At 43.4% G+C, this 27988-nt stretch overlaps 2 protein-coding genes across 6 annotated transcripts in view; both read right to left on the bottom strand.

Moving 5' to 3' along the window:
• Positions 1 to 8540: 8540 nt before the first annotated feature.
• LOC128850375 (AN1-type zinc finger protein 5-like) lies at positions 8541 to 12250 on the bottom strand. The gene is made up of 5 exons (XM_054054023.1): positions 11133 to 12250; positions 10890 to 11047; positions 10318 to 10426; positions 10095 to 10147; positions 8541 to 10011 (listed from the first exon to the last, which is right to left on the bottom strand). Exons 2-5 carry the CDS (start codon positions 11038 to 11040, stop codon positions 9863 to 9865), a joined length of 462 nt encoding a protein of 153 aa, XP_053909998.1. The 5' UTR covers positions 11041 to 11047; positions 11133 to 12250; the 3' UTR covers positions 8541 to 9862.
• Positions 12251 to 13111: 861 nt separating this feature from the next.
• LOC128850503 (AN1-type zinc finger protein 5-like) overlaps positions 13112 to 27988 on the bottom strand; it is a 41501-nt gene continuing 26624 nt past the window's right edge. The window contains exons 1-6 of one of the 5 annotated variants that reach the window (XM_054055090.1): positions 24229 to 24239; positions 21021 to 21184; positions 20468 to 20576; positions 19967 to 20064; positions 13541 to 13666; positions 13112 to 13280 (exon numbers count right to left, since the gene is read on the bottom strand). In XM_054055090.1, coding sequence (XP_053911065.1) covers positions 13132 to 13280; positions 13541 to 13666; positions 19967 to 20064; positions 20468 to 20576; positions 21021 to 21177 — 639 coding nt within the window. In that variant the 5' untranslated portion in view covers positions 21178 to 21184; positions 24229 to 24239 and the 3' untranslated portion in view covers positions 13112 to 13131. Of the gene's footprint in view, positions 13281 to 13540; positions 13667 to 19966; positions 20065 to 20467; positions 20577 to 21020; positions 21185 to 21268; positions 21368 to 23880; positions 24021 to 24228; positions 24240 to 27988 lie in introns of those variants that run through there. The other 4 variants (XM_054055083.1, XM_054055089.1, XM_054055079.1 and 1 more) reach the window with 4 other exon arrangements.

Below are 27988 nucleotides of genomic sequence, written 5' to 3'. Positions count from 1 at the left end.
GGGGAGCGGGAGGCGGAGGAAGCCGACCGCCGCTCCCGGCTCTCGCTCCGCCTCCTCTTTCTCCCAGTCGCTTTTGCCTTTCGGGGCATGCGCGCTGCCGGCCAGGGGCGGAGAGCAGAAATAGGGAAGCGGTGGTGGAGCGCGAAAGAGGCGAGGACGAGGTGCGAACGAGGGGAGGCGAGAAGGACGCGTCCTGCTAGCAGGTAGCAGTCAGCAACTGCAGGCGCGCGGGCAACCGTCGGTGGGGTACGTAGCTAAGTCTGAGGTCTGTGCCTCGCTCCGTGCAATGTAATAAAGGACAGGTCGGCCCTGCTTGGCAGCCCGCAAATGTTCACATCTGCCCCTCGAGTTGTTCTTCGCCGATATAGGTGGCTCCAGAGAGCCGGCATTCTTACATGGGCCTCTTAACATGGTATTTGGGAGCGCCTTGGCTCCGTTGCGTGGCCCTTGTCTGGGTACAATTTCTTATGTGTAAAGCAGTGCTAAGTATACAGCAGTTAAATATCGAGCAACTTTTTAGGGAGCATTGGAGACTGTGAGCAAGCTGTGGTGACAGAGCAGCCTAAGAGGCAGTGAGGCTGCCTGCTGGGTGGTGATTTCTTTCCGCTGGGTGACAGAATCAGAATGCCAGGATCATTTAGGTTGGAATAGACCTTTAAGATCAGTAATTCCAACTGTAAACCTAATACTGCCAAGCTCGCCACTAACCTCTTTTCCTAGACACTTCACCTACGCATCTTTTAAAAACCCCCAGGGATGGTGACTCCACCACTTCTCTAGGCCGCCTGTTCCAATACTTCACAACCTTTTCAGAGAAGTGATATTTCCTAATATTTAAACCTTCCTTGGCGTAACTTGAGGCAGTTTCCTCTTGTCCTGTCACTTGTTACTTTGGAGGAGAGATGAACGCCCACTTCACTACAATCTCCTTTCAGGTGGTTATAGAGAGCGATAAGGTCTCCCCTTGGCCTCCTCTTCTCCAGACTAAAGGGCCCCATTTCCCTCAGCTGCTTCTCAGTACTCCAGACTGTTTGCCAGCTTTGTAACCCCTTGCACACGCTCCAGCCCTTCAGGGACTTTCTTGCAGTGAGGGGCCCACAACTGAACACAGGATTCGAGGTGTCACCGACGGAGGGGGAGTTCAGGACAGAGATAAGGAAGAATTAGTTCGGAACGCTAGCCAGCATTTACAGAAATGGAATGATCGGGTACAGAAATCGAATGATCAGGTACAGAACTCAAATGATTGGGAAAAGGCCGGCCCCTTCCTTTATGAAAAATTAAAACCTAGACTTAGTGAGTGGGATCTCCCCACTCTGGGTAAAAACTTATATGTAGACTTGATGCAGAGAATAGTTACGGAATTAATCCTCACAGAATCAATTAAGTTGGAAAAGACCTTTAAGATCATTTGCAATTGAGCACAGAGCATCTGTTGTTAATGCTGGAAGGAGTGGCTTTTTTTTTTTTCTAGCTGGGACGTTAAACTGTAATGAGAGATGCAATTATTCAGGCATAACTGACTGCGCTGAGAAACACACTATTGCTACAGTAAAGAACAGTGAGACATATTTCTCTGGTGGAAAAGAAGTCTTTTGACAATAGTGTTGTTTCAAATATTTCATCAGTTTCAGTGGAATTTAACTATCACCTTGGATAGAAAAACCTTCTTCACTAGGAATTTTCTCAGCTGGTGAAATGTATCCAGCATGGGCTTTAAGTAAAAGAGTTCATATCTCTGAACAATTCAGTGAGACAAGTGCTCACCTGAGAGATCACAGAAGCAGTGTTTTTTGTATCCCTGTGTCAGTCTGGAATAATTTTTCTGGGATGATGAAAAAGAGCTGCTCCGATCATTAGTTCGCGAATTACCACTTCTAGGGTATACACAAAATGCAGCTTAGCCTGTTAGCACCATAAAGTTGTTGCAAGCTAATGTTTGTTCTGTGACCTCTCTGATAATTAAAATGCAAATGAACAAAAAGAAAAAAAATATATGAAAAAGAAAAGAAGAAAGAAAATAAAATTTCACCCATTGCAAATAGAACAGATTGTCTCTTGGCAAATGTGATCTGTAAGTCCTCCTGGGAGTATTAGGCTGTTGTGGGACTAGGCACCGAGGTGGCTTGAGCAACTCTTGCTTCTACACAATATGTCTTCTGTGAATCCACAGAGGACTTCAGCCATTCTACTAATAACTCTGGCCCCTCCATCTTCATACTAAAGAAATCTCACCCCCTTCTCATTTATTGAAAATAATGAAATTGGAGAAAAACTACAGCAAAGCGGAGTGGGGTCAGGAACCCCAGAGCTATTGACAGTGTTATGTTCTTCATGTGGAGAAAGGAAGGGTATGTCCTTAATGGCACACCGTCCACTGCTTGGCACACCTATCCTTCTGCAGAGATAACCGTACTCTTCCTTCCTATGTAAGGATGTAACAGGGACTGAGTCAGATCAGACCAATGGTTTATCTAGTACAACTGTCCTATTTCTAGTAGGACTGATAAACGTGGACCCGCAGTAGGATAGCAAGACACAGCAGGAACCTTCCCCTCTAGACCCCACCCTGCTTTCAACCAACACACCAAAGATATTTAAAACCGACTTGGCAGTGAGGGTGTGTTTGGTTTAGCTCCTTAGTTTGTCTAATCCCTTTCTGAAACTTGCACATTTTTGCTTGATATCACATCCAGTGACTGTGGGTTGTAGCTGTTTTTTATGTGTTGGATAGTACAATCATTTCTTGTGTTTGTTTCAGACTGAGTGCCTTGACACATTCCTGCTTCCTGGACTGCATGTTGTAGTGAATCATGCACTGTCACCTTTTCCATTAGCGTCACTGTCCTTCAAACTGGTTTCAATGAAAAGCTGGAATGTTTCGTGCTTCTTATCATCTTGACTTGGATTTGTCAAAAGGCTTTTTTTCATGTATTTATTTTGCTATTTGTTTCAACAAAGAAAGCTTAGGGATGGACAAGCAAATTACACATGAAGTGGACGGGGTTGGTTTCACAGAAAGCATAGAGTAACAGCTACTTCTACCTATCTCCCAAGCAAAACAGATCATTTCATAGACCTGGAAGCAGTGGAATATTTTGTACCTATTGTGCAAGGGGAACAACAGCTTGAGATGTACCTGTCATCACGGAAATGCCTGGTATCCCTGTGCCAAGGCCGATGGATATGTTGAGCTGGGCCTTGCTGAAGGACGGCATCACATTCAGGGTTGGCCAGACTTTAGACAAAATATTGTACGCTAACATCATTGTCTTCATCCAACTCTGATTAACAGTATCAAGTGTCCATGTTTTCTTCCTCCCTGTACAAACGTGTGGGATGATAAGTGCTATGAAGAAGAGAGCAGTAGCTGTATGCCAGAGCATAGAAAGAGAGGAGAGAAACAAGGGGAGATTTCCTTTCTCTGCACTGGTCCTCCAAGTACAAGAAATTGTCCTCCGAAGTACAATGAAGTAAGCATTCAGATATCATGGTGACAAACGTGGAACAGGTGGACGAAATACACGCTCTTGGTATGTAGCAAGGGTGTTTGTAATTTGTTATCTAAACTGAAGATTATCACGCAACCCCAACATTCTCATAGAAACAAAGACCATCAAAATTTCCCCTGGCTTTCCCTTGTGGAAGAAGGTTACAAAATGGAAGTCCTAGACATTACCAAGAACCACTTTGTAATAATACTTCAGTGCTTTAAAAAGACTTATCCATCCTTTCACACCAAAGGGAAAGAAAATCAGCATGGAGCTGTTGCTTCTCCTGTCTTTGTCAGAACCCAGGAAAAACTAGCTGGACTCTTCTTCTACTGCTTCCCTGCCAAGAGGAGGGATATAGTGATGTTCATCTCTCTTAGCGTTGCGATTCATCTGCTGGGCCTGTCCCTCTCTGGAGAAAAGAAAGACACTGCTGACTGGCTGCAAAAGTCTAAGCAACTTCCTCTGATATTCAGAGAAAGACTGCATGTTATTACTCCCCTCTGTGATGCTCATTCTCCCTTGGGGGAGTTAAACCTTTCTGCGCACACAATTTTACCACATACTTCCAAAGTAACAGCATGGGAAAATGCTTATAAAGGGGCCTTTTGCCTGTTCAATAGAGAACACTGCACCTTCCTTACTAATATTGCCTAAATAATTGCTTTGAGAGGTTCAGTTATTTAGCCAGGCTTCTGAAGTGGTGATTGTATATGTGATGCTAGTGCTAAATGCACTAAACTGTCCTTTACATTTCCGGAGCTAGTGACTCGCTGCATTCACTAAATCTCTACATATTTTACCCCAAAATATGGGAGCTGAGCTAATGAATTTGAAAGAGATATTTAATAAGCAGATTCCTCCACTGCCCCCACAAATGCATGCTAATAATCAGACAAATTAAGCATGAGCATGATCTGTGTGGTGTCTCCCACTGGCATAAATAGCTCCTACTGCACTTTCCTCGCTCTATTTACTGTGCAGAGAAAGATCACCTTTAGGGAACCATGGCCTTTTCAATACTAAAATTACAGTTGAACATAACACTAGAGTTTCAAATATTTGTCAGTGGGCTTGGAAACTCCTATTTAAGCATTTTATAGTAGCATCATAGAAATAGAACAAATGCTCTTACACACTGCTTCTTGTATGTCAGACCACCTAAATATGACACAGAGTTCCTCATTGTGAACCACTATAAAATTTTGAAAAAGAAAAAGTGTGCGTCTGGTCTCTGAAAATCACAAGGCTTAGCTTCTCTACAGACAGCACTTGGACAACTGAAGTAGGAGACCAAGAGACAGGGATTTTCAGATCCATTTCTCATTTAGAACAGAGCCGTGCACCAATGAGGTGTGTTTGAACTACAGACTTTGTAGAAATACAATGACCAGGTTTGGGAAAACACAATTTCATGCAATCGTTTTGCCCGTACTCCAACTAAGTTATATTTGGTTAAGGAAATAAACAGAAGACAGTAACTTAAATGATGCTAGAAAAACATGCTGTGAAAAAAGGCATAGTTAGTAGAAAAAAAGTGGAAGTTATCCAGACTATTTAGGACTTGCAGTCAATAGTGACATTCTTCTGTCAGCATTTTTAAAAATAGCCCTCTATTTGTAGTGCAAACCAGCATACTACTTCTAGTCAGAAGCTTGCTGTGCGTATATTAATTTCCTTTCTCCAGTACTAGTAAGATCTGCAAAGATACATTCTTGACATAACCTTTTACCGTGATTAATTAAAAAAATAAAACCCAAGCCCAAGCTTTTCAAATTATGTGAACTGCTTTAAGAAGATCACAGATAGGTTTTATTCACACTGTTTAAGTGGTACAAGGAGGAGAAAGGGCAGGAAAGCAAAGAGGAAAGCAAAGGCAACCCGAAGCTGCTGTGAGAGTTAGTTAAGCAGTAAGGATGTTTCTGAGGCCTGGTAGCAGAAGCGTAAGGATATTCTTCCATTTTGCTGCTTTTATTGTTTGGCATGAGCGTGACACAGCTGCTTCCTGAGCTGAAATGCCAGCAACTGAAGATTTTTAATAGCCCGATTGAGGACAAAGTATGGTGTTGAGTGGATTTTAGCCTCTGTAGAAGTACACTGGAGTACACGGGTATTTTGGGGCAGTGTTTGCTGTAAGGTAAAAATAGAAATGGTTACCTCTAGGCTTCATCTGGTTTTGCGTGCCTGCTCAATGTGATGGAGATGTGGCTTCTGTAGTACTTGCGCAGGTCCCAGCCAAAGGGCTGTTGCACCTCCCTGGTCTTCTCCCACTGGAGGATGGGTTTGGTCTGCACTTGGGGTATCCCCAGATCACGGCAGCATAACCTACCCACCCTCTCCGTGATCTGTGGTATTCTTTGAAATGTGGCTTTTTAACTTGAACCACCGGTAAAAACAAATCAGGGAGCAACTGCTTCTCTTAGGGCTGAAAAAGTAGGGCTGCAGGAGACTCAAGAAGCTGATGTCAACAGCTTGGTAATATGGCTCAGCTGGAGCTTGGGCCCCAGTGCTGTGTCCTTGCTGACCCCTTTCCACGTGTCGTCCTTACCTCTGTTCACTGGGAACAGCAACCCTACTCACCATCCGAAAGGCTCAGTAAAACAAAGAGGAAGGGGGCTGTAAAAGTCTTGATGGTATCATTCAGTGACATAACGTTTGGTCTCTAGTAGCTATTTGCAGATAAGTGTTAAATGCCTGTATTTACTGAAGGCTGGACAACACTAAGAAATTACTCTGTGCTGACCTGTGATTCACTCTCACTAGAGGACAAACGGTTAAACAGAACAACCTCTGCTTATGTGAAACCCTGAGTAAATTAAATTGTAACTTGAGGCTATTTCCTAACATGATATGATATCCAAACTCTGGCTTAGAAAATATTACTGAGGAGCCGGTGATCTGTTCCCACTTTAGGTCCTTTAATAATTGTCAGCTGCTTACACGTAACAGATTAAATTACTAATATCAGCAAAAATATCACCTTAAGTCACATGTAAATGCATTTCTGAAAGCTGCTGGTTAAGAGCTCAGACTTGGGTAGCCAACCTTGAAAATGCCAACCTCAATCTCACTACTACCTGCTTGAAGCTATTTTGCCAATTTGTCTTGGCAGCAAGGTGGAAACTTAAACCCGTTAGCAGCCTATGCAAATCCTGTGTGGCAGTCTCAACTCTCCTGCCTGTCCCTGCATCCTCCTTGTACTAAATCCAGTAGCTGGTGAACTTTCCATGAGCTGTTGTGGTGACTGTAATAGCAGCAAAACATCTTGGGTCCCACAATGTCAGACAGAACGTGAGCTTCCAGCAGAAATACACAAATCTGAATGAGTGTCATTTATCAAATGAATCCAGTATAGCAATTGAAGGAACTATCTGATTCTCACTCTGAAGACTGTAACGAGACTGAAAGGAATCAAGATTTTTCCAGGGTCATAAACCTACTTGCTCCTCATAAAACCCATGCAATGAAGGAAAATCTACTTTAGAATAATCCTGTTTAAACCTAGTCTGGCCTGGTCTCCCAGAGGCACTATGGAAGTTCCTGTGCCCAAACTGTCTCAGAGTCTTCCTTGGGAATTCAGGACATACTCATCATGTGTTCACCTTATTACTGACCTGTTAAAGTAAACTTTAAATCTACAGTACAAATGCTGTCTGCTCATGGAAAACCCTCATCAGCAAATAAGACAACTGTGTGGGTTTTAAGCAATATCAATATAAAAGGTAAACAGTAGGTAAACGGGAATGAAGAACAGTTACTTAATTTTGGTTTCTTTTCTTCAGATCTGTGCTGCAATCTTGGTGATGTTCCAAGTGAGGATGCACAGTGGGACTTCACACTGTCTTGTTGTGTTGCAAAATCACCAAACAAGGAAAAATATTAGCAGGGCGCTGTAGGTATCTGAAGATGAAAGGTCTGAGCTGTATTGAGCATTTATCTACCTACGTCTTTGCCATGCAGTACCTTGGCAAGCACTTGTGCTTCTGACATGTCTTTCACAAAAAAATACACCAGAAGCCGATTAAACATTGCCACCAAAATGCTTTCATAAAACAAAATACATTAACCATGTGTTAAGACAACTGTCAATGAATTCTGAAAATAAACCAGTACGAAGAAGTCCAAATACAAATCTCCAAATACACCTGGCTAACAGTTAAAGACATCTTTCAGACACTGCGTAAAAGGACTGAGATCCCTATGGCTGCAGTGAGAAAATCAAGCTGAAAGAAAAGTTCTGCTGTGAGCAGAGCCCCATACTGCATCATCACTTCAGTGTATGCTTTATGTCATATTACCTCTATTTATATTGACTTCATTATTGTACCATCAGAAGGAGCATAGGAAGAACTTGGAAATGTGAACCAAGGAGAGCAGGTTAGAAGTGACTTACCGTTAACAGTGCTCACAGCCCTATCAAAACAACCTCAAAAACCTAACAAAACCCATTAACAATGCATTTTAAAACTGTAGATTTTTCCCTAACAGCAGACAAAAATATGATGATACTGGCTGGCTGTGGGTATGGAGGAGAGCAAAACCAATTCATTTTTCGCCTGAATTAAAGTAGTTTTAGCCTAGAAAGTGGAGTGGCAGGCAGCTAAGATGTCTTGAGTCCAATTAAGTAAGTACATTTAGCTATTACGCTGTCAGTGACTCTAACACTTTCCTTGGACTTAAATACGTCTCATGAGCAACACAGCCTTGGTGGTACATTAAGCAAACGTGGCCCTGGTCTGTCACTAGGGAAGGTCGTCTTATGCTGACATTTCAGCTTGTCTTACACCGAGACGGTCACTTTATAACTACAATATATGATATTGCAAACATCAGGCTTCTGTTCAGTTGAATTCTTTGAGGATGAATGTTAACTGGAAGAATATTGAAAAAGATGACTGAACTTTATATACAAAATTCCTTAATACGCACATAACTCCCTATATATATATCTCTAAAAAAACCCAAAACACGCAAAACAACTAAAAAAAAAAAAAGAAAAAAAAGAAAAACCCCCAAACTAAGAACTTGCTCCACAGTCATACTAACGTAATTGAGAATAGTTGTCACCTATGTATAGATTAAAAATAGCATTGTGCTGCAATGGTTGTGATCCAGCTTCAGGAGCATTGTCATAGGAACTCAGAAGGAGGAGGGGGACCTCTGGAAATATCATCACTTGGCACAGCCTATGGGTAACTTCAACAAGTCTTCCCAAGTACAGCCTTTGCTCATTTGAAAAAGTAGACAGTGAAGACTGAGACACTCAAACGACCACAATCAGTACTATTACCCATCCTGAAACACTTTGTAACATGACAGTATCAAACCCAGGCACGTTCTCCTCAAATATTAATTTACACGGCATTCCTAAGTTCAAAAGCAATAAGGAGAAAAACATTTTATGCTGCAGTGGAGTAGCTGATTAATAAAGAAAGGTAGAAAAATGGTAATTTTGATGCTTTAAAGCAGTTCCATCATTAAGTTATAGAATTAATCCTGGAAAATGAAGTCCCAGATCATTTCTGTGTTCCCTAACTGGAGCTATATACAGTGGCTGCAGTCATAACTTACTGTATGAGTATCAGCTGACTGGTGGGATGTGTATTATCCATTTCAGATTTAAGTGATTTTTACACAATGAATATGTCTTCCTCCAAAACAATATGCTGTGTATTCTGTCCTTCTTCTCAATGGGAAGGATAAATCTGGCACATTTAACTAACAGTATTGGTTGCTGAACCTGACAATAATTCTGCCCAGGTCTGCTGGTGAAGATGTGGATAGAATGTGTCGTCAGGGTACTGGCTCTATCAGGCTCTATTGTAACAGATCCACTGAAAAGATGTTTTGGAGATGAATGAAAGAAACCTTCAAAGTTCATTGCTAATGCTTTCCTTTGCTTCCTTTAGCATGTTGTTGTCGTCTGCTGACATTTCAGTCAGGCCATCAAGTAATCATCTGTATTTCAGTTGGTCAAGCAAGTTATCTTAAAAGAAGTTGCAATATCCAAACAAGAAATAAGGACACAGGCAGCCTTAGGCATAAAGATGACATCGATAAGAACTTGCACTAACTTTGCACCTCAACCTCTATAAGGTCACCTTCTGATTACAGCAATAACTAAAACCAAAGAAAAATCAAAGGAAGTCTTTCTTTCTGTACACAGTTTTTATTACTTGCATAATAACAATACAACATAGATGCTGGGTAGCATGACTATGCAAAATACATAAATATGAACTAACTCTACGTATTTTAATATCTAATAACTGAGAAGAACAAAGTGAGAAGCAAAAACCTGAACATTTTTTAATAACGAAGTAAAAACGGAGACTGAACAAGTTAGTCAGTCTTTTCACAAGGGGGCTGACTTATATTCTCTGGATTTTTTCAGCCACCACAACTGGATTCTCTTTCTTGATTTTTTCTGCGGCTTCTGCTTTGTAATCATATGCGCAGTTATGTCTGTCAGAATAACGGTGAAATCCACAAAATATGTTTCCACATCGGCAGTCAAATCCTGTATAGAGAAAAACAAGCAAAATCACTAAGAAGCTCTTCATATTTATTTAAGCTCTAAATTAAGGGTTTAGTCAGGCAAACCTGTAGCACGTGTCTCCAGATAAATCAACATCAACCTTTTAAACGTCGCAGTACTAAGTATTTTCATGAGCTATAGCTTGCACAGATCCATAAAGCACTGTCAGGTATACTGTCCCTTTTCCCCCTGCAGAAACTCGCCGCAATAGTGCAGCACCGATGCAGGGCTTCAACTTGCTGCACACTCACAGCTCATTCAAACCTCAGAGTAATACTTTCATCTTACCTTGGTTCTCCAGGTGTATCAACAGCATGTTCACAGTTGTTTAGGCTAGTGCCTACTCCCTGGGTAGATGCAGAATCTGAGGTAAGACTGTTTGAACCACCGGCTGCTCCTACATCGAGAATTTGACATGTTAGTTGTGAACGAACTGCAGAATACATGTTAATAAAATAGTCTCTTAAAAAGCTTTGAATTGCCTGCCTACAACCTTCACTGCTACTGGGTACTAATTCTTATTTAAAGACAGGCTATACTGTTAATAATAAAAATATAGAGATTGTGTAAGCATATGTTAGCAGAGGAGGCGAAGTGGGAAAGCAAGGAATGGCTGAATGCCAAGCAGACCAGAACACATTACACAAAAATGTATTTTTATAAAGTCTACTGTAATTTAAAGTAGTATTCTCTTTGATAGTCACTGTTCCAGAACACAGCATTCAAAAACTCTCCTGAAAAATGTTCTTGGATTCCTTGTCATCCTCTCTAAGTTTTATTTTAAAAGAAGTAAAATAAATAAATAAATAAATAAATAAATAAACAAACAAACAAATAAAGAAAAAGCCACCCACCCTCACCCATGGGGCTGATTCTGCCACTATTCTGCTGCAGCGGAAAATGCTCTCTGTAGCAAACAGAACACATCCCGTTTGTCCTAGGATCTCCATAAAATCCACATCCCGTACGACACAGCATAGGCGCTGGGGTCTGGTTTGTCTCCCGAGTCATCCTGGATCTGTAAATTAAAACAAAGCTCTCCATTAGGAGCTGGCAGGACACCAAAATCAATTACAGGGCTTTAGAACTGTACGTCTGCTCACCCCGCCTCCTAGAAGTGATATCAGCATCCTTAAAGAGGGTTATATAGATGTTAATATACCATTCAATACTGCAAATGTATTTTTGGGTTTTACTCTTCCTGGAGAAAGAAAATTAACAACTTAGAACATATTCAACAGCTTAATGACACAGCCTACACTCTTTTTTTTTAAAAAAAAGCCAGTTAAATCCTTTGTCTTAATAAAGTTCTAGCAAGACTTCTGAGACTCTCGTGAGCAGACAATGCTAATTCTCTGCCGTGAAATGCAAAAGTTAGGAATAAAAATACTTCACCTTCACTGCTGGTTAACCTCTGCAAAGCAAGGTTAGCAGAAAAACTGAATGGCAATCAAATCTTTTATTCCCAAGGCCAATAAAACTGGCACACTGTAATCAAGCAATTTGCTACAAATTGAGGACATGTAAGAATATTGCATCGGTCCTCTCAAAATTTAGATTTAGTACTAGCACTTGGAGACCTTTTAGAGTAATCTCTGCATTGCTGCCTTCCTAATCAGTAACAGACACAGTAAGAGACATATGGCTGCTGATGCTTGTGAGAAATCAAAACTGCTGAAAGGAAACTCAGTGCAGTTAAGTAATCAACTTATGTTCCACTGGTATGACAACTGCAATTAACAGCTGCCTTTGTCTAGTTAAACTACATTTCTGTGTTCAAAGTAAAACAAAGTAAACAAGAAAACCAGGAAAAAGTAAACAAGCAAAACTCATCTGCTTGCCTGCTTATGGCCACCGGATCTCATTTTCCAGGTACCCAATGCTGTATTATTTTATGCCTTTCTAACATCCTCCAGCTACGGTTTTCTTTCAGGGCTACAAAACAGCTTGACACTGACTCTGACACAGTATCACAGTCATAGACTGTCAGAAGAAACCATGACTCATTCAGAGAACCTTAAGAAGTCTTGTAATCTGCCGTAGGCCTACGTCCACGTAAACAGAACTACAGACTGCACTGTCTGCCCTTTTACGAAGCAGGCAAGCTCAAAGTACTGTCACAGAACAACAAAATCCCTTGGCTGGAAAAGACCTTTGACATCATCGAGTCCAACCATACCTGTCCATTACCAAATCATATCCCTAAGCAGTTCATATAGGTGTATTTGAAATACCTCCAGGGATGCCAACTCAACCACCTCCCTGCGCAGCCTGTGCCCGTGGCCGATAATCCTTTTGGTGTCAAACACACTGCCATCACCAACCACAGTGGACTTTCTCCGTTTCCAAAGTGGTGCACTGTGAACGCTTTTCACCACTTACTAAACCTAGCTTTAGGCGCCGATGCTGGTTTGAACCAACGCCACCAGAGTGTGCACAGCTCCTTTGTCAGCACATTCTTCCACTACTTGCAACGCACGCCCCTAACTCAAGGAAGCCGTGCTTTTCCAGGCCCTGAACGGCACTCGGGAGTCACCCGTGCCTGTCCCAAAAGCGCCTGCCGCCACGCACTCGCCCCACGCCGGTCACGTGGGCGGGGCCTGCGCTTCCGCGCGTCAGAGGGCAGCGGCGTCAGGAGCCGTCACAGCAGCTCTGCGCCCAGCCTGGCGGCCAACTCTGGCCACCCCATCCTTCCAGGGGTAGCCGAAATCCCAGTCAGAAAACGCAGCGCCACCGGCCGGTCACCACCTTCGCCGTTTCACGGCGTTGAAACGCTTCGCGGTGTGGGACAAGGACTCGGAGGTGATACCGGCGATGGTGGTACCGGAGGTGGCACCAGCGGTGGCGATACCGGCGGTGCTACCGACGGTGGCGGTACCGGAGGTGGCACCAGCGGTGGCGCTACCGGAGGTGGCACCAGCGGTGGCACCAGCGGTGGCGGGTACCGGAGGTGGCACCAGCGGTGGCGGTAGCAGCAGTGGTAGCGGTGGTAGCAGTTGTAGCAGCGATGGTGGTAGCTGCGGTGGTGGCAGCAGCGATTCCAGCAGCGGCGGTGGCTGCTGCGATGGTGGCAGCGGTGCCAGAAATGCCTTATATTCTGACTTATATTCTCTTGATTTTTTCAGCCACCACAACTGGATTCTCTTTCTTGATTTTTTCTGCGGCTTCTGCTTTGTAATCATATGGGCAGTTGTGTCTGTCAGAATAACGGTGAAATCCACAAAATACGTTTCCACATCGGCAGTCAAATCCTGTATAGAGAAAAACAAGCAAAATCACTAAGAAGCTTTTCATATTTATTTAAGCTCTAAATTAAGGGTTTAGTCACTGAAATGGGGATATGTTCGTCAACTCTGACACAGAGAGTAAGAAAAATGAACAGTTGTACTAAGTTGTTTAGATTCTGAATAAGCAAGTAAGTTTCACGGTATAGGTATTTCATTACGTTTCATCTAGCAAGTGGCAACTAATCATCATCATCTGTTCAAAAACTGACAAAGTGTTCTCATACCTAAAAGGCCAAGCTTCTTTCTGCATGTGAAACATCTGTTCTTCTTTGGTTTGGGCAGTTCAGGAGCTCTCTCTTCACTCTGAGAAGTACTAGGTTGAGAAACTGATGGGCCTGGTTGAGTGACAACTGTTAAAGCAAGCAAAAGAAATAAAGGATAAACTTCTTTTTCCTGACTTAACTCGCTATTGAGTAGCATACGTGTATTCCTTAAGGATTAATTGCCCCTATTAAGACCCTGAAGTTTGCCGTCTAAAGTACTACATAGACTAGTCTATGGAAGTGTGAAATAGATGGGGATTTTTGGATACTCTCTTCTTCTCTTTTGGCCTTACACAAGTCAAACAGATTTTCCCCACAATTCCACCGGCAAGAAAATAAGGCACTTATTTGTTACACTTAGGCAGGCGTTAAGGGCTTGGAAAGCACTCCAGAAATGTACACACTTATTTCTTAAAAAAATTGTATGATCAAGGAGCATTTAATGTAAACCAAAACCAATACCATCACAGCTAAATTTTCTGAACAGAGGGGAATATCTGTAGAGAATAAAACTAATAGGAAGATATTTTTAGAAACAAAAGAAATTCAGTAGTGTGCTACTATCATAGCATGAGATTACTCTGCCACTACATTTGTGAAGTCAGGTGCCTATACCAGTTCACCAATACAGCAGACAGCAAGTCACTGATATTGTGATAGATCCAAAACACAGCTACAAACCACATAAGGTTCAAAAGAGCCCTCATGTTTTCAACACCTTTCAATATTATAAAGAACAAAGTGCAGCTTTACACTGAATATCTGTATTTATGTATTCAGTGTTAAGTGTTCAAGCAGGCATAGTCAAAACGAGTAATTTTTTCAAATACCCTCAGAGAAACTTGTGTCACCTTTTAATTAAGTTCCCTGAAGGACACAAATTTGTCCTTTTGTGAGTTTTTATGAATCTGTTAATTTTGTTTTAAAAAGTATATTTTTGAATCCAAGACTTTTAATATAGTCTTCATATCTAAGCTGAAACAGAGGAAAGCTGAGAAAGGTGTTAACACGCACAACTTTAACATCTGCTCCTGGTACAGTTCTCCTGAACAATCCCATCTGTATGATGACATCTATTGTTCTAAAATGCAACAATCTGCAAAATGCATTCTGGAATAAATGGAAGTACGTATGCCTTAAGGACTTATTTGTAAGCAACCTCATGCACATCGGATGCTAACAGAGAGAGATTCTTTTGGATCAGTAACCACTGTATCCCATGAAAAGTGGACTTTTTTGCAGACATGAAGAAACAGTTGCATTGAGTTTTTTCTAACTTTACGCTTCTTGCTTGGTTTTTTACAATTGCGTTTGCATTACCAAGTTCACAGGTATTTTGGAAAACATCTCGCTATTACCACTGACACCAAGAAAGCCTCATAACTCACTGTACAATAAGACAGCACCAAGTCAGAACTTCATGCTCCAAACAAGATTTAAGTGACAAGCTCTCAAAGATAATAAGGAATCTTCAGTGCTTATCACCAAAAAAAAATCATGCAATAAAACAACGGTTGCTAGTATTTTCTCATACATTATAGCAACAGCCCTGAAAAGCAACTAAGGCCATTTACTACTTTTATTTTTTGTTACCTTGAATAGATATTTTTCAAAAACATTTGGGAAGTTCAGTGTCAGTGCCATTTTGCCAAGTCTGGGGGATAAGAAAACTGTTACAGCACTAGTGTTATAATTACTGCTGCTATTGGTACTTTTTGGAGTAACTACTCATGATGATTTTGGGTTTGTGAGAAAACAATTTATTCTTTGCCTGGATGATTAATATTTTCTAGACGAACAAATACAATCCTCGGTTCATCTGCCATAGTAGATGAAAAAAAGTAATCAGAAACGCTCACAAGCTTTGCAATGTGGTGTACGAGTAGCCAAGAGCATACACGCTGTTTCAGATAGGTGCAAACGACAATCTATAAGGGGCAAATCAATAGTAACCTGAAGTCACTCAAAACACCTACTAAGAGAAAATGAAGACAAGAGGAGGATAAACCTTTATCACTGCCTATCATGCCAACGAGGAAGCACACGTGGAAACGGCAGCTTCCCAGGAATCACCAAGACAGAAAGACAGTCTCGTAGATCATGCTACCACAAAGCAAAGTCACTGTGAATAAATCCCTCTCAGAGAAAATGTTACAAACGACCAGGTATTGTTGGTCCTTGACATGAAGAAACTGTGGAACTAGCAGAACCGGGAAGTCATTAAACTGATACTAAGGAACTGCAGAAGGCACATTCCCTGAAAGGGCTGCTGAACAGGACCCTTCCCGCACAACTCAAACGTGTTCCATGAAGGAAAAGCAGGACATAATATGCAGTAGTGAACTCTAAAAGGCCCCAAGACAAGAGGAGACACAGCCCTCTAAATCCAAATGAAAAATGTTCAATTTAATTATTCTCCAGGAATAAAGGCGTCTCCTATTCTTTTACACCAGCAGAGTTAAGTCTGATAATGAGTTTTTGTCATGCTAGACCTCCATAAATGTGCTTGTGAATAATGGCTAGGACAGAGGCAAAGCTGACTATCCTGCCCCTTACTTAAAAGTCCTGAACAAATATACTTTCTCATCAACCTGTGGCTTAGATAAAAAGTACTGTAAATTATAGTCCTTTTGCCATGACATACAGAGCCAATATAAATTCATCACATACCATCCTGACAACTCCTCATTGGCACAAGAAGCCAAATCCAACCGGCCAAGTAAAATTCCCGTACTCAATACATTAAATTAATGCTGTGCCAGAAATCCAAGTGTTGATCATCAGGCTAAGTGCTCTACGTCAACACCATGGAATGAAAAATCGGACAAATACTGGATGTTGGAAAACAGTAGTTATTAGTACTTGTAGACCTGCTTCCTCAGTAACATGTTGAGAAGCAATCTCCTCAACTGCTGTAACAGGTTTCATCACTTAGTAACTGAGTTCCTGTCGGTACGTAGCCCTCTCCATCACCGTGGTCATTTCCCTTCCCAACCTTACGCTCAACCCAATCAGGCTTACTTCACTTGAATTTTAGCAGATTTATTACTACAAGGCCAAAAAACCCCGAGGCAAAGATTTTCAGATTTAGGCAGGCCTTTATTAACTATTATTTTGTCCTTAAATTATCTGTAGGCGCTGCAAGATGCATTAACATGATGTACAAGGAAGACTTGTTGCTGATCTACTAGGATAATGAAGACTAATATAACCCAAATATTGGAAGGGTATCCGTACCCACGCAAATACAGGCATTGTGTCATGAGTTTGGAAAACTCCCTTCACCTGTGGTCTGAAGACGCATCTTTACAAAAGGCATATGGGAACAGCAAGGTTACTGATGAGAGAAGTTAGGCACGTGTCACACATGACAGCTAATCAACCTATATGCAGAAAGTTCACTGGAGAACAAAGCTCTTTTCAGACCCCAAAGTATTAACTCACAGTGCCTATGTGGGGCTACCACTCAGAATAAAAAGCCATTCATGTAGTTATCATCTTGAGCCTACCGGATCTTGTAACCTAGCTGTCTACTCAGCAACTTACAATATTACCTGCAACACACTGTGCATATCACAGACAAAACACACTGGCTCTATCTGCAATATAGGTGAGGGTAACCCATAACAAGCATCTCAACCTGAATGCAAGACAGCTGCAAAATGACTCTAATCATACTGGCTTGGTAGAAAGCCAAGAGACAAGTGTCTTCTGAAGACGATTAACTTAGAAGTAGTTCCGACACACAACTGCACGGAACACATGCCACCACTCAACTACAGACTTGCAAATAAACAAGGAAGTGAACTAAGAAATCACAAGTTACAGGAAAACACAGCACCTTAGACATATGAATTACAACCACCTCGGTGTGTTATATTCAACTTGCCTTTCTTCCTTTAAATGTCAAGATACAATTGTCTTAGTATGCCTATGTCTTACGGCCTAGTGCCATATTTTTTTCTGAATGAGAATGCAGGTTGCAACCTCAACATGTACAAAGGAAAAAAACCAACTCAACAAAAATCAAGAAAAATAAACCCATTAGGCTTCATTGTTGTCAGCTTCACTACGCTCTCAAGTCAGTTGCTTAAATGGCAACAGCACACAAATAAAATAGCACGCTACAGACTGCTGAAAGAAAACCCTAACAGTTGACCAGATGCAATTCCATTTTTAAATTTTCTGGCTTGTAAGGGAAAGATCCAAAATTTCATTTGCTAGAGAGAATGCAACTTCATACCCTTGAAGACATTTAAAGGAGAGCAAGCTACTTTGCTTGAAGGCTACATTGTTTGTTCAGGATCTGTTAGTATCTGACAACACCAGCATGAAATTCAGCTGCTAGGGTCAGACTGCGCTTAAGACTCTGTTTTCATTAGCAATTCCATGACTGTGTCATTATCTTCAAGGATTACACCTCACAGAAAGTATTAGCTGTGTTGTTATGAGGCTATGTAAATTATATCTACCATTGTTTCAGTTCCTCCTTGAGAGGAAAAACATTGGATGCTGCTGGAAAAGGAAGAGAAGAAAAGCGCAACTAGTCCAGACATGACGGATTTCTGTGAAGTCTAGGGCAGCTTCTCTTGCCTGAGAGACAAGTGATCAGTGCACCGCTAAACACAGCCAACACTCCATGTAGTTTAGGTGTTCAATAAAACTCAAGAAGAGCATTTAAGGACATACTGCTATGTTGGCTGTGGTTATGCCAATCTGTAACACAGCAGCTGAGGCTGTCTCACGAATTTACAGGTATGTACTCATGAAGGCAATTTTGTCCCACAAGTTTTTGAGACACGTTTAAGTTCTCTAGTAGTTTTTCCAGTGATCTCTACAAAAGCCTGTGACAGCTTTTACTGGTTTGTGAGATTATTTAAAACGGTATCTACGTATCTTGAACTGCTTTTGCAGTTTTTCCAGTTTTCATTAACAGAGTGCTGTATGACACTACCTGTCATAGAGCAATCCACAGTACCTGAAAGACAGGCAAAATGTCAGCAGTAACTGAAGACTGTCCTTTACGCCTAGAAAAATGACAAATTCCTGCTACAAGTTCTGAAGGAATAAAAGTCACTTATTACTTCATCACTGGTACCATTTTATGCATTCCTCTTTCCTGCTTGCTACATTTCAGGTACGAATTTGTAACAAGGCAAGATTAGTTCATAAATATCGCAGCACAGACTAAATTATTTTTAAGCTACCTACAAAACAGCTCTTCAGATGACACCTGTTATGCAAGTTGATACCTGCAAAAATCTCCTCTCAGTCTTTACATAACCAAACCTCCAATATACGGCGTAAGGGTACTTTAGTTCATGTCCCAGAATCTTGACTCAGCATGACTTATCACGAACAGTAAAACCCTCTGTACAAATACCGAGAAATTAAATACTACCTGCCAGAGCACTCTTATCTGGTAAAGATATATCTAGATAGAAATCACTTTAATACAGTGCTGAGGAGCATCTTCTGCAATTTACATCTGGCTTCAAAACTGAAAAAGTTAATTTTATTGTCAGCTTGAATGAACAGACTTCATATTAAACATGAACTTTTAGTGTTTTATGAGTGTTTCAAAACTAAAATCACATGAAAAAATTAAATTACATAAAAAAGAGTGGATATGTGCAAGCATATAACAAGTGTGTTACAATATCCGGTTAAACAAAAAGATAAGAATTCGGTCTCTTAGTAGTTACAGGCAAGAAAGCTGCCCCCCTTACCTCCTCAAATAAGTATTTTACATTTTGAAGCTTAAATACTGAAACCTTCCAGTACAAGAATAAAGCTTTTAAATTGACAGCGCACACCCAGCAAATTAGGCTGCAAGTAACCTACCTCTAAGGAATACTGCTTTGCTTATATTTACTCATTACCCAATTAGTTCAAGAATCCTAAACAGCTTTTTTTTAGTATTTTAAACCACTATTTGCTTCCCTCACAGCCCCACTCCTCTGTAGAATGGAATTTATTAACAACTCCATTCTCCAAATGCAGCAAGCCATTTTGACTGCTGCGAGTCAGCAGGAATTGTACTGCTAGATAATACACAGAAATCTCAACATTTCACTTCCATATGGAATCCCTTGTTCAAATGCAGTTTTAGAGTGCATTACTTCTAAAAGTGAAGGTTTAGGAGCCAAAACCACCCTTGCAGGTTTTGATTTTTTTTTACTAACATCAAACATGTTTCTTAAACCTCTACTATGGCACTAGTCCTTTTTCTTGATTCTGGGAAAGTACTCAAAAACCACCCTTAACAATCCTCTTCAGAGTTGTTCAAGACCATCACCACAACAGGAGATGCCTACTTAGAAAGTAAACAAGCTGCCGGATTCCACTAAGTCACTAGTTCTACACAGTGTCACTCTGTACGCATACCTGGCTCAATCTCTGGCTTTGCTGCTACTTTCTCCTCTCTTGCAATGTTCATTTCTGTCACTTGCTGCATTACAGGCAAAGCGGCAACAGGCACATTTCTGTTTAAGTATAGTGAAACACATTAGTTTTGCATTTGTAACAAAAGCTTAAACTGTCTAGACCCATCAATAAACTACCTGTTCAATCGCTACCGATAAACATTTCTGACCTCTGTTTCTACCACCTTCAAAACATCATTTTTCCTCAGTTTTAGTTTCCCCGTAAGAAAACAGGCAAACCTGTAGCACGTGTCTCCAGATAAATCAACATCAACCTTTTAAACGTCGCAGTACTAAGTATTTTCATCAGCTATAGCTTGCACAGATCCATAAAGCACTGTCAGGTATACTGTCCCTTTTCCCCCTGCAGAAACTCGCCGCAATAGTGCAGCACCGATGCAGGGCTTCAACTTGCTGCACACTCACAGCTCATTCAAACCTCAAAGTAATACTTTCATCTTACCTTGGTTCTCCAGGTGTATCAACAGCATGTTCACAGTTGTTTAGGCTAGTGCCTACTCCCTGGGTAGATGCAGAATCTGAGGTAAGACTGTTTGAACCACCGGCTGCTCCTACATCGAGAATTTGACATGTTAGTTGTGAACGAACTGCAGAATACATGTTAATAAAATAGTCTCTTAAAAAGCTTTGAATTGCCTGCCTACAACCTTCACTGCTACTGGGTACTAATTCTTATTTAAAGACAGGCTATACTGTTAACAATAAAAATATAGAGATTGTGTAAGCATATGTTAGCAGAGGAGGCGAAGTGGGAAAGCAAGGAATGGCTGAATGCCAAGCAGACCAGAACACATTACACAAAAATGTATTTTTATAGTCTACTGTAATTTAAAGTAGTATTCTCTTTGATAGTCACTGTTCCAGAACACAGCATTCAAAAACTCTCCTGAAAAATGTTCTTGAGATTCCTTGTCATCCTCTCTAAGTTTTATTTTAAAAGAAGTAAAATAAATAAATAAATAAATAAATAAACAAATAAAGAAAAAGCCACCCACCCTCACCCATGGGGCTGATTCTGCCACTATTCTGCTGCAGCGGAAAATGCTCTCTGTAGCAAACAGAACACATCCCGTTTGTCCTAGCATCTCCATAAAATCCACATCCCGTACGACACAGCATAGGCGCTGGGGTCTGGTTTGTCTCCCGAGTCATCCTGGATCTGTAAATAAAACAAAGCTCTCCATTAGGAGCTGGCACGACACCAAAATCAATTACAGGGCTTTAGAACTGTATGTCTGCTCACCCCGCCTCCTAGAAGTGATATCAGCATCCTTAAAGAGGGTTATATAGATGTTAATATACCATTCAATACTGCAAATGTATTGCTAAGTAACACAGCTATGAAAAGAAGAAAAAGCACCATCATACTAAGAAATAGCGTACTTGTTGGGCACTGAGCTGTATGTGCAAGTTACAACCAAATTCAATTTGAGAGCCAAAGAAGTCCTTCATTACAAACCTCTCAGCTCTAACAGGGATATGCATGACAAGGAAGACCAAGTTCATACCTACTAAACAGTTCTGGCAAATAACATAGCTGATTTTTTCCTCTCATTCAGCAGGAGAGCCCCACTTTTTCACTAATGCTGATCCTGCGTAATTTTAATGCTAATTCCAGTATTTGTAGTTCCTGCTTTCACTGTGCCTTTGTCAAATAGAACAAAAAAATCCCATAAGCATTGGAGGCAGCCATGTAGAGTCTGTACTCCTATCTTTAGGAGTTTCCAAAACAAGGCCACGAACTCTGCTCATATTGTGTCTGACAACTGATACTGAGTATTAATTGGCAACAACGCGTGTACAACTGGCCCTTCAACTAAGAATATGAAGTGCATTTCTAAAATAAGTTTAGACCGAGTTTTACTCTTCCTGGAGAAAGAAAATTAACAACTTAGAACATATTCAACAGCTTAATGACACAGCCTACACTCTTTTTTTTTTAAAAAAAAAAGCCAGTTAAATCCTTTGTCTTAATAAAGTTCTAGCAAGACTTCTGAGACTCTCGTGAGCAGACAATGCTAATTCTCTGCCGTGAAATGCAAAAGTTAGGAATAAAAATACTTCACCTTCACTGCTGGTTAACCTCTGCAAAGCAAGGTTAGCAGAAAAACTGAGTGGCAACCAAATCTTTTATTCCCAAGGCCAATAAAACTGGCACACTGTAATCAAGCAATTTGCTACAAATTGAGGACATGTAAGAATATTGCATCGGTCCTCTCAAAATTTAGATTTAGTACTAGCACTTGGAGACCTTTTAGAGTAATCTCTGCATTGCTGCCTTCCTAATCAGTAACAGACACAGTAAGAGACATATGGCTGCTGATGCTTGTGAGAAATCAAAACTGCTGAAAGGAAACTCAGTGCAGTTAAGTAATCAACTTATGTTCCACTGGTATGACAACTGCAATTAACAGCTGCCTTTGTCTAGTTAAACTAAATTCTGTGTTCAAAGTAAAACAAAGTAAACAAGAAAACCAGGAAAAAGTAAACAAGCAAAACTCATCTGCTTGCCTGCTTATGGCCACAGGATCTCATTTTCCAGGTACCCAATGCTGTATTATTTTACGCCTTTCTAACATCCTCCAGCTACGGTTTTCTTTCAGGGCTACAAAACAGCTTGACACTGACTCTGACACAGTATCACAGTCATAGACTGTCAGAAGAAACCATGACTCATTCAGAGAACCTTAAGAAGTCTTGTAATCTGCCGTAGGCCTACGTCCACGTAAACAGAACTACAGACTGCACTGTCTGCCCTTTTACGAAGCAGGCAAGCTCAAAGTACTGTCACAGAACAACAAAATCCCTTGGCTGGAAAAGACCTTTGACATCATCGAGTCCAACCATACCTGTCCATTACCAAATCATATCCCTAAGCAGTTCATATAGGTGTATTTGAAATACCTCCAGGGATGCTAACTCAACCCCCTCCCCGCGCAGCCTGTGCCCGTGGCCGATAATCCTTTTGGTGTCAAACACACTGCCATCACCAACCACAGTGGACTTTCTCCGCTTCCAAAGTGGTGCACTGTGAACGCTTTTTTCACCACTTACTAAACCTAGCTTTAGGCGCCGATGCTGGTTCGAACCAACCCCACCAGAGTGTGCACAGCTCCTTTGTCAGCACATTCTTCCACTACTCGCAACGCACGCCCCTAACTCAAGGGTCAAAACCATCGTTATCCGACGCTTAAGAAGCCGTGCTTTTCCAGGCCTGAACGGCCTTCGGGGGTCACCCGTGCCTGTCCCAAAAGCGCCTGCCGCCACGCACTCGCCCCACGCCGGTCACGTGGGCGGGGCCTGCGCTTCCGCCCGTCAGAGGGCAGCGGCGTCAGGAGCCCTCACAGCAGCTCTGCGCCCAGCCCGGCGGCCAACTCTGGCCACCCCATCCTTCCAGGGGTAGCCGAAATCCCCAGTCAGAAAACGCAGCGCCACCGGCCGGTCACCACCTTCGCCGTTTCACAAGCGCAGCCCCGGCGGGTGGGTGCTTCATAGAATCACAGAATCACCGGGTTGAAAAGATCTCTTGGATCATCACCATCCCTATCTGCCACTAAACCACATCCCCGAGCCTCGTCTACCCGTGTTTTAAATACCTCCAGGTTGGTGACTCAACCACCTCCCTGGGCAGTCTCTGCTAGCGCCCAATGACCCTTTCTGTGAAAAATATTTTCCTGATATCCAGTCTGCATCTCCCCTGGAGGAGCTTGAGGCCATTCCCCCTTGTCCTGTCCCCTGTCACCTGGCAGAGGTACAACCTCCTTTCAGGTAGCTGTAGAGAGCAATAAGGGCTCCCCTCAGCCTCGTCAAGGCTAAACACCCCCAGTTCCCTCAGCTTCAACCCAGCCCTTGCACCTTATGGGGAGGGAAAGAGAAGGTCTCATTGCGCCGCCGGCAGGAGCTGGCCTTGCCTGTCAGGGTAAGCGCTGGGACCTCCCGCCACGAGGAGCAGGAGCCCATTGAGTCAGCGTATTCTGACTCCGGCGGAAACTTCCGCCCCCGGCCTCGCGCGAGTAGGAGGGGGGACCTCGCGCAGCCCGGCTCCCCACCCCCACCCACCACTGCGCGCGGAGGGGGGGGCGAGGGAAGGGGGGGGAGGGAAGGGGGGGAGGGGGGGGCGAAAGGGGGGGAAGGCGGGGGGGGGGGGGGGAAAGGGGGGGGGTTTCACCGCGGCCCATCAGGGTGGAAGCGCCGGGCACTTACCCGGAGTGCGGTGTGGGGACAAGGACTCGGTGGTGATACCGGCGATGGTGGTACCGGAGGTGGCACCAGCGGTGGCCGTAGCAGCAGCTGTAGCAGTTGTGGTAGCGGGTGGTAGCAGCTGTAGAAGCGATGGTGGTAGCTGCGGTGGTGGCATCAGCAATTCCAGCAGCGGCGGTGGCAGCAGCGGCAGTGGCAGCAGCGGCGGTGGCAGCTGCGATGGTGGCAGCTGCGATGGTGGCAGCTGCGGCGGTGGCAGCAGCGGCGGTGGCAGCTGCGATGGTGGCAGCTGCGATGGTGGCAGCTGCCACCACAGCGGCGGCGGTGGCAGCAGCGGCGGTGGCAGCTGCGATGGTGGCAGCTGCGGCGGTGGCAACTGCGGCGGTGGCAGCTGCGATGGTGGCAGCTGCGATGGTGGCAGCTGCGGCGGTGGCAGCAGCGGCGGTGGCAGCTGCGATGGTGGCAGCTGCGATGGTGGCAGCTGCGGCGGTGGGCAGCTTGCGATGGTGGCAGCTGCGATGGTGGCAGCTGCCCACCACAGCGGCGGCGGTGGCAGCATGCGGCGGTGGCAGCTGCGATGGTGGCAGCTGCCACCACAGCAGCGGCGGTGGCAGCAGCGGCGGTGGCAGCGGTACTGGAGGTGGTAACAGCGATTCCAGAAACGCTGTTGCCGGTGATACCGCTGGCGGAGGCGGACTCGGAGATCGCGGTGTCGAAATTGGTGGTGAAGGTACTACCAGCGATTCCAGAAATGCTGTTACAGGTGATACCGCTGGCGGAGGCGGAGAGGGAGGCGGACTCCGACGTCGGCGGCGGCGGCGAGGGGCGGCGGGAGGCGGAAACCACAGCCAGCGGCGGTACCGCCACCGCCACCAGTGAGTCACCTTTCTGTCCCTGCAGCAGAAATATCTGCCGTGTTCTCCGCAGCGCAGTGAGCTCACACGCCTGATGAAACGCGGGTAGGTGCTGGGGAGTCGGCAGCACGGGGCGGGACGCTGGTAGGGGGGGAGCCGAAGGCGGGTACGAGGTGGGGAGCGGGAGGCGGAGGAAGCCGACCGCCGCTCCCGGCTCTCGCTCCGCCTCCTCTTTCTCCCAGTCGCTTTTGCCTTTCGGGGCATGCGCGCTGCCGGCCAGGGGCGGAGAGCAGAAATAGGGAAGCGGTGGTGGAGCGCGAAAGAGGCGAGGACGAGGTGCGAACGAGGGGAGGCGAGAAGGACGCGTCCTGCTAGCAGGTAGCAGTCAGCAACTGCAGGCGCGCGGGCAACCGTCGGTGGGGTACGTAGCTAAGTCTGAGGTCTGTGCCTCGCTCCGTGCAATGTAATAAAGGACAGGTCGGCCCTGCTTGGCAGCCCGCAAATGTTCACATCTGCCCCTCGAGTTGTTCTTCGCCGATATAGGTGGCTCCAGAGAGCCGGCATTCTTACATGGGCCTCTTAACATGGTATTTGGGAGCGCCTTGGCTCCGTTGCGTGGCCCTTGTCTGGGTACAATTTCTTATGTGTAAAGCAGTGCTAAGTATACAGCAGTTAAATATCGAGCAACTTTTTAGGGAGCATTGGAGACTGTGAGCAAGCTGTGGTGACAGAGCAGCCTAAGAGGCAGTGAGGCTGCCTGCTGGGTGGTGATTTCTTTCCGCTGGGTGACAGAATCAGAATGCCAGGATCATTTAGGTTGGAATAGACCTTTAAGATCAGTAATTCCAACTGTAAACCTAATACTGCCAAGCTCGCCACTAACCTCTTTTCCTAGACACTTCACCTACGCATCTTTTAAAAACCCCCAGGGATGGTGACTCCACCACTTCTCTAGGCCGCCTGTTCCAATACTTCACAACTGCCGCGATTAAGAGACGGGACGCAGCTTGATGCAAGCAAATGTCGTCTTTATTGTGCAGCTAACTTATGTTTATACCAGTTACGGCTAATTTAGGCTCATACATATTACAAAAAGCGAGCTCAGTATTGGCTAATACAAAAGGGTCTTCTGCCTCACTTAACGACAATTTCCTGCCATTCAACGAGTACCCGCGATCAAGCCAGCAATATTTGTTAAAGTTCCTGTCTCACTCCCTCCCAGGGCCTGTGGCGGACAGGCTCCAGCGGTCTGTCTTTATCAACTGATCTGTGCTGGGGGTTTTCCTGAAGCAACCCCCAGCTGTTGCAACATGTCCCCCTTCCTGTTGCACAACAAGAATCTTTTTCATAGATCGCGCTACCAACCTTTGCAAACATTGTAATAAACATGGCAATAAAAGTAATAACAAGACAAAAACACCTAAAGCATATACGACCATTTTTACAAGGCTTCTCAACCACCCTGGAAGTCCCCATCCTTCAAAGAGTTTATCTAACCAGTCCCAACTACCACTCTGTTGTAATTTGGAGACTCCAGTCTTAAGCTGTTGAATGCTCGCATGAATAGATTCCGAGTGGTCGGAAAGATTCATGCCAACACATACCTTCAAAATCCTCACAACCATGTCCCTGTGCTAAAAGCAAAAATCTCTTGCAACTCTATTTTGTAACGTAACATGCCTAACACTATTAACATCCGCTAACAAGCCAGTCAAAGCCATTGAAGTAGCTTTAGTCTGCTTACTCAACCAACACCCCAAATTTGTCAGCTTTGTCAAGGCTGCTGCAGTTGCTACCCCAGGAGCTAATGCTGAGGCAGCTACAGTTTCTCCAGGTTCCCAGAAAGGTGACTGTACTCTCACAGTCAGCCCCAAATTGATGGATAGATCGTTTATTTTGTTTACTTCGTTTCTTGTTATAAATCATAGTGAGATTGGGAGTTAGTAACGTAAGCCATCCAAGGCTACATAGCCTGCAATTAAATTTTGACAATATTCCTCTGCACACTTTAACTCCATTAATCAGACAAAAGTTTTCTACATGCAAAGCAACTGGAAAAGAAAAAGAACGTGATACTTTAGGAAAGATATGACTATACAAGGCTGTTTCGTTTCTACGCACAGGTAAACTAGCATTTACATTCTGACCTTTTTGAGTGATTTTATAGGTACAATTATACATTACACAAGCATCCATTATTACTGACCTATTTCGCTGGAACCTATCTTGGACCGCTGTCTGTAATGACAAACAAAACATAACCTCTTCCTGTCATTTTTAGCTCAACAGGTCCTTCCCATTCGCCTGAGTCCCAGTCTTTGTATAGTACCTTGATATCTTGCTGGTCCTGGTTATTCAGTCCTGCCTCTAGCGATCAGTGATGGATTACAATAGGAAGACTAGTTTTATTTCCAGTTAAATGTAAAAAGTTCAAAAGTTCAACACATAAGTCGCCTTTGCAATTCTTTCACTAGGAGGTAATATTTCTCCCTTTTTTTTTTTTTTTTTTTTTTTTTCAGTTTGAGGAGCTTTACTTTTAAAAGGTACTAATTGTGCTGTTAGACCAAATGCCTGACCATCAAGTCGTCTATGAGCTTTTCTCTGAGTAATGGCTTTTCCAATTTTGCTCAAAGTTTGTTGTGCATCACTCTTAAAAGTAAGAGGTGCTGTTAAAGCCATGTCCTCCCTTAAGAAGATCAAATAATGGACTTAGTTCTGCATTAGTTATACCCAAAGAAGGTTTAACTCGATTGATTGTTCCTTGGAGCTTTTGTAAATTGTTTTAACTACTATTTGTAATTTGCCTTGCAGGGGTTCAATTGTGGCATTCAAAACTTTCCACCCAAAACACTTCCAGGTTTGAATTCCCCCAGGTGCGACCTGAAGGCCTATTTTCTCTACCACAATCT

The sequence above is a fragment of the Cuculus canorus genome, chromosome Z, assembly GCF_017976375.1.
Source record: "Cuculus canorus isolate bCucCan1 chromosome Z, bCucCan1.pri, whole genome shotgun sequence".
In the NCBI taxonomy this organism is placed as follows: Eukaryota; Metazoa; Chordata; class Aves; order Cuculiformes; family Cuculidae; genus Cuculus; species Cuculus canorus.
Note: the sequence above shows the minus strand (reverse complement) of the source record. Positions and strands in the feature narration are given on the sequence as shown.

Bases quoted from the DNA above. Each gene is read 5' to 3' on its own strand.
- LOC128850375 (XM_054054023.1), bottom strand. From the start codon at position 11,040: ATGACTCGGGAGACAAACCAGACCCCAGCGCCTATGCTGTGTCGTACG. The intron at 10,427-10,889 runs GTGAGGGTGGGT...TTCTCGATGTAG, and splicing joins TGGCAGAATCAGCCCCATGG to GAGCAGCCGGTGGTTCAAAC. The intron at 10,012-10,094 runs GTTTGCCTGACT...TTCTCTATACAG, and splicing joins TCTGGAGACACGTGCTACAG to GATTTGACTGCCGATGTGGA.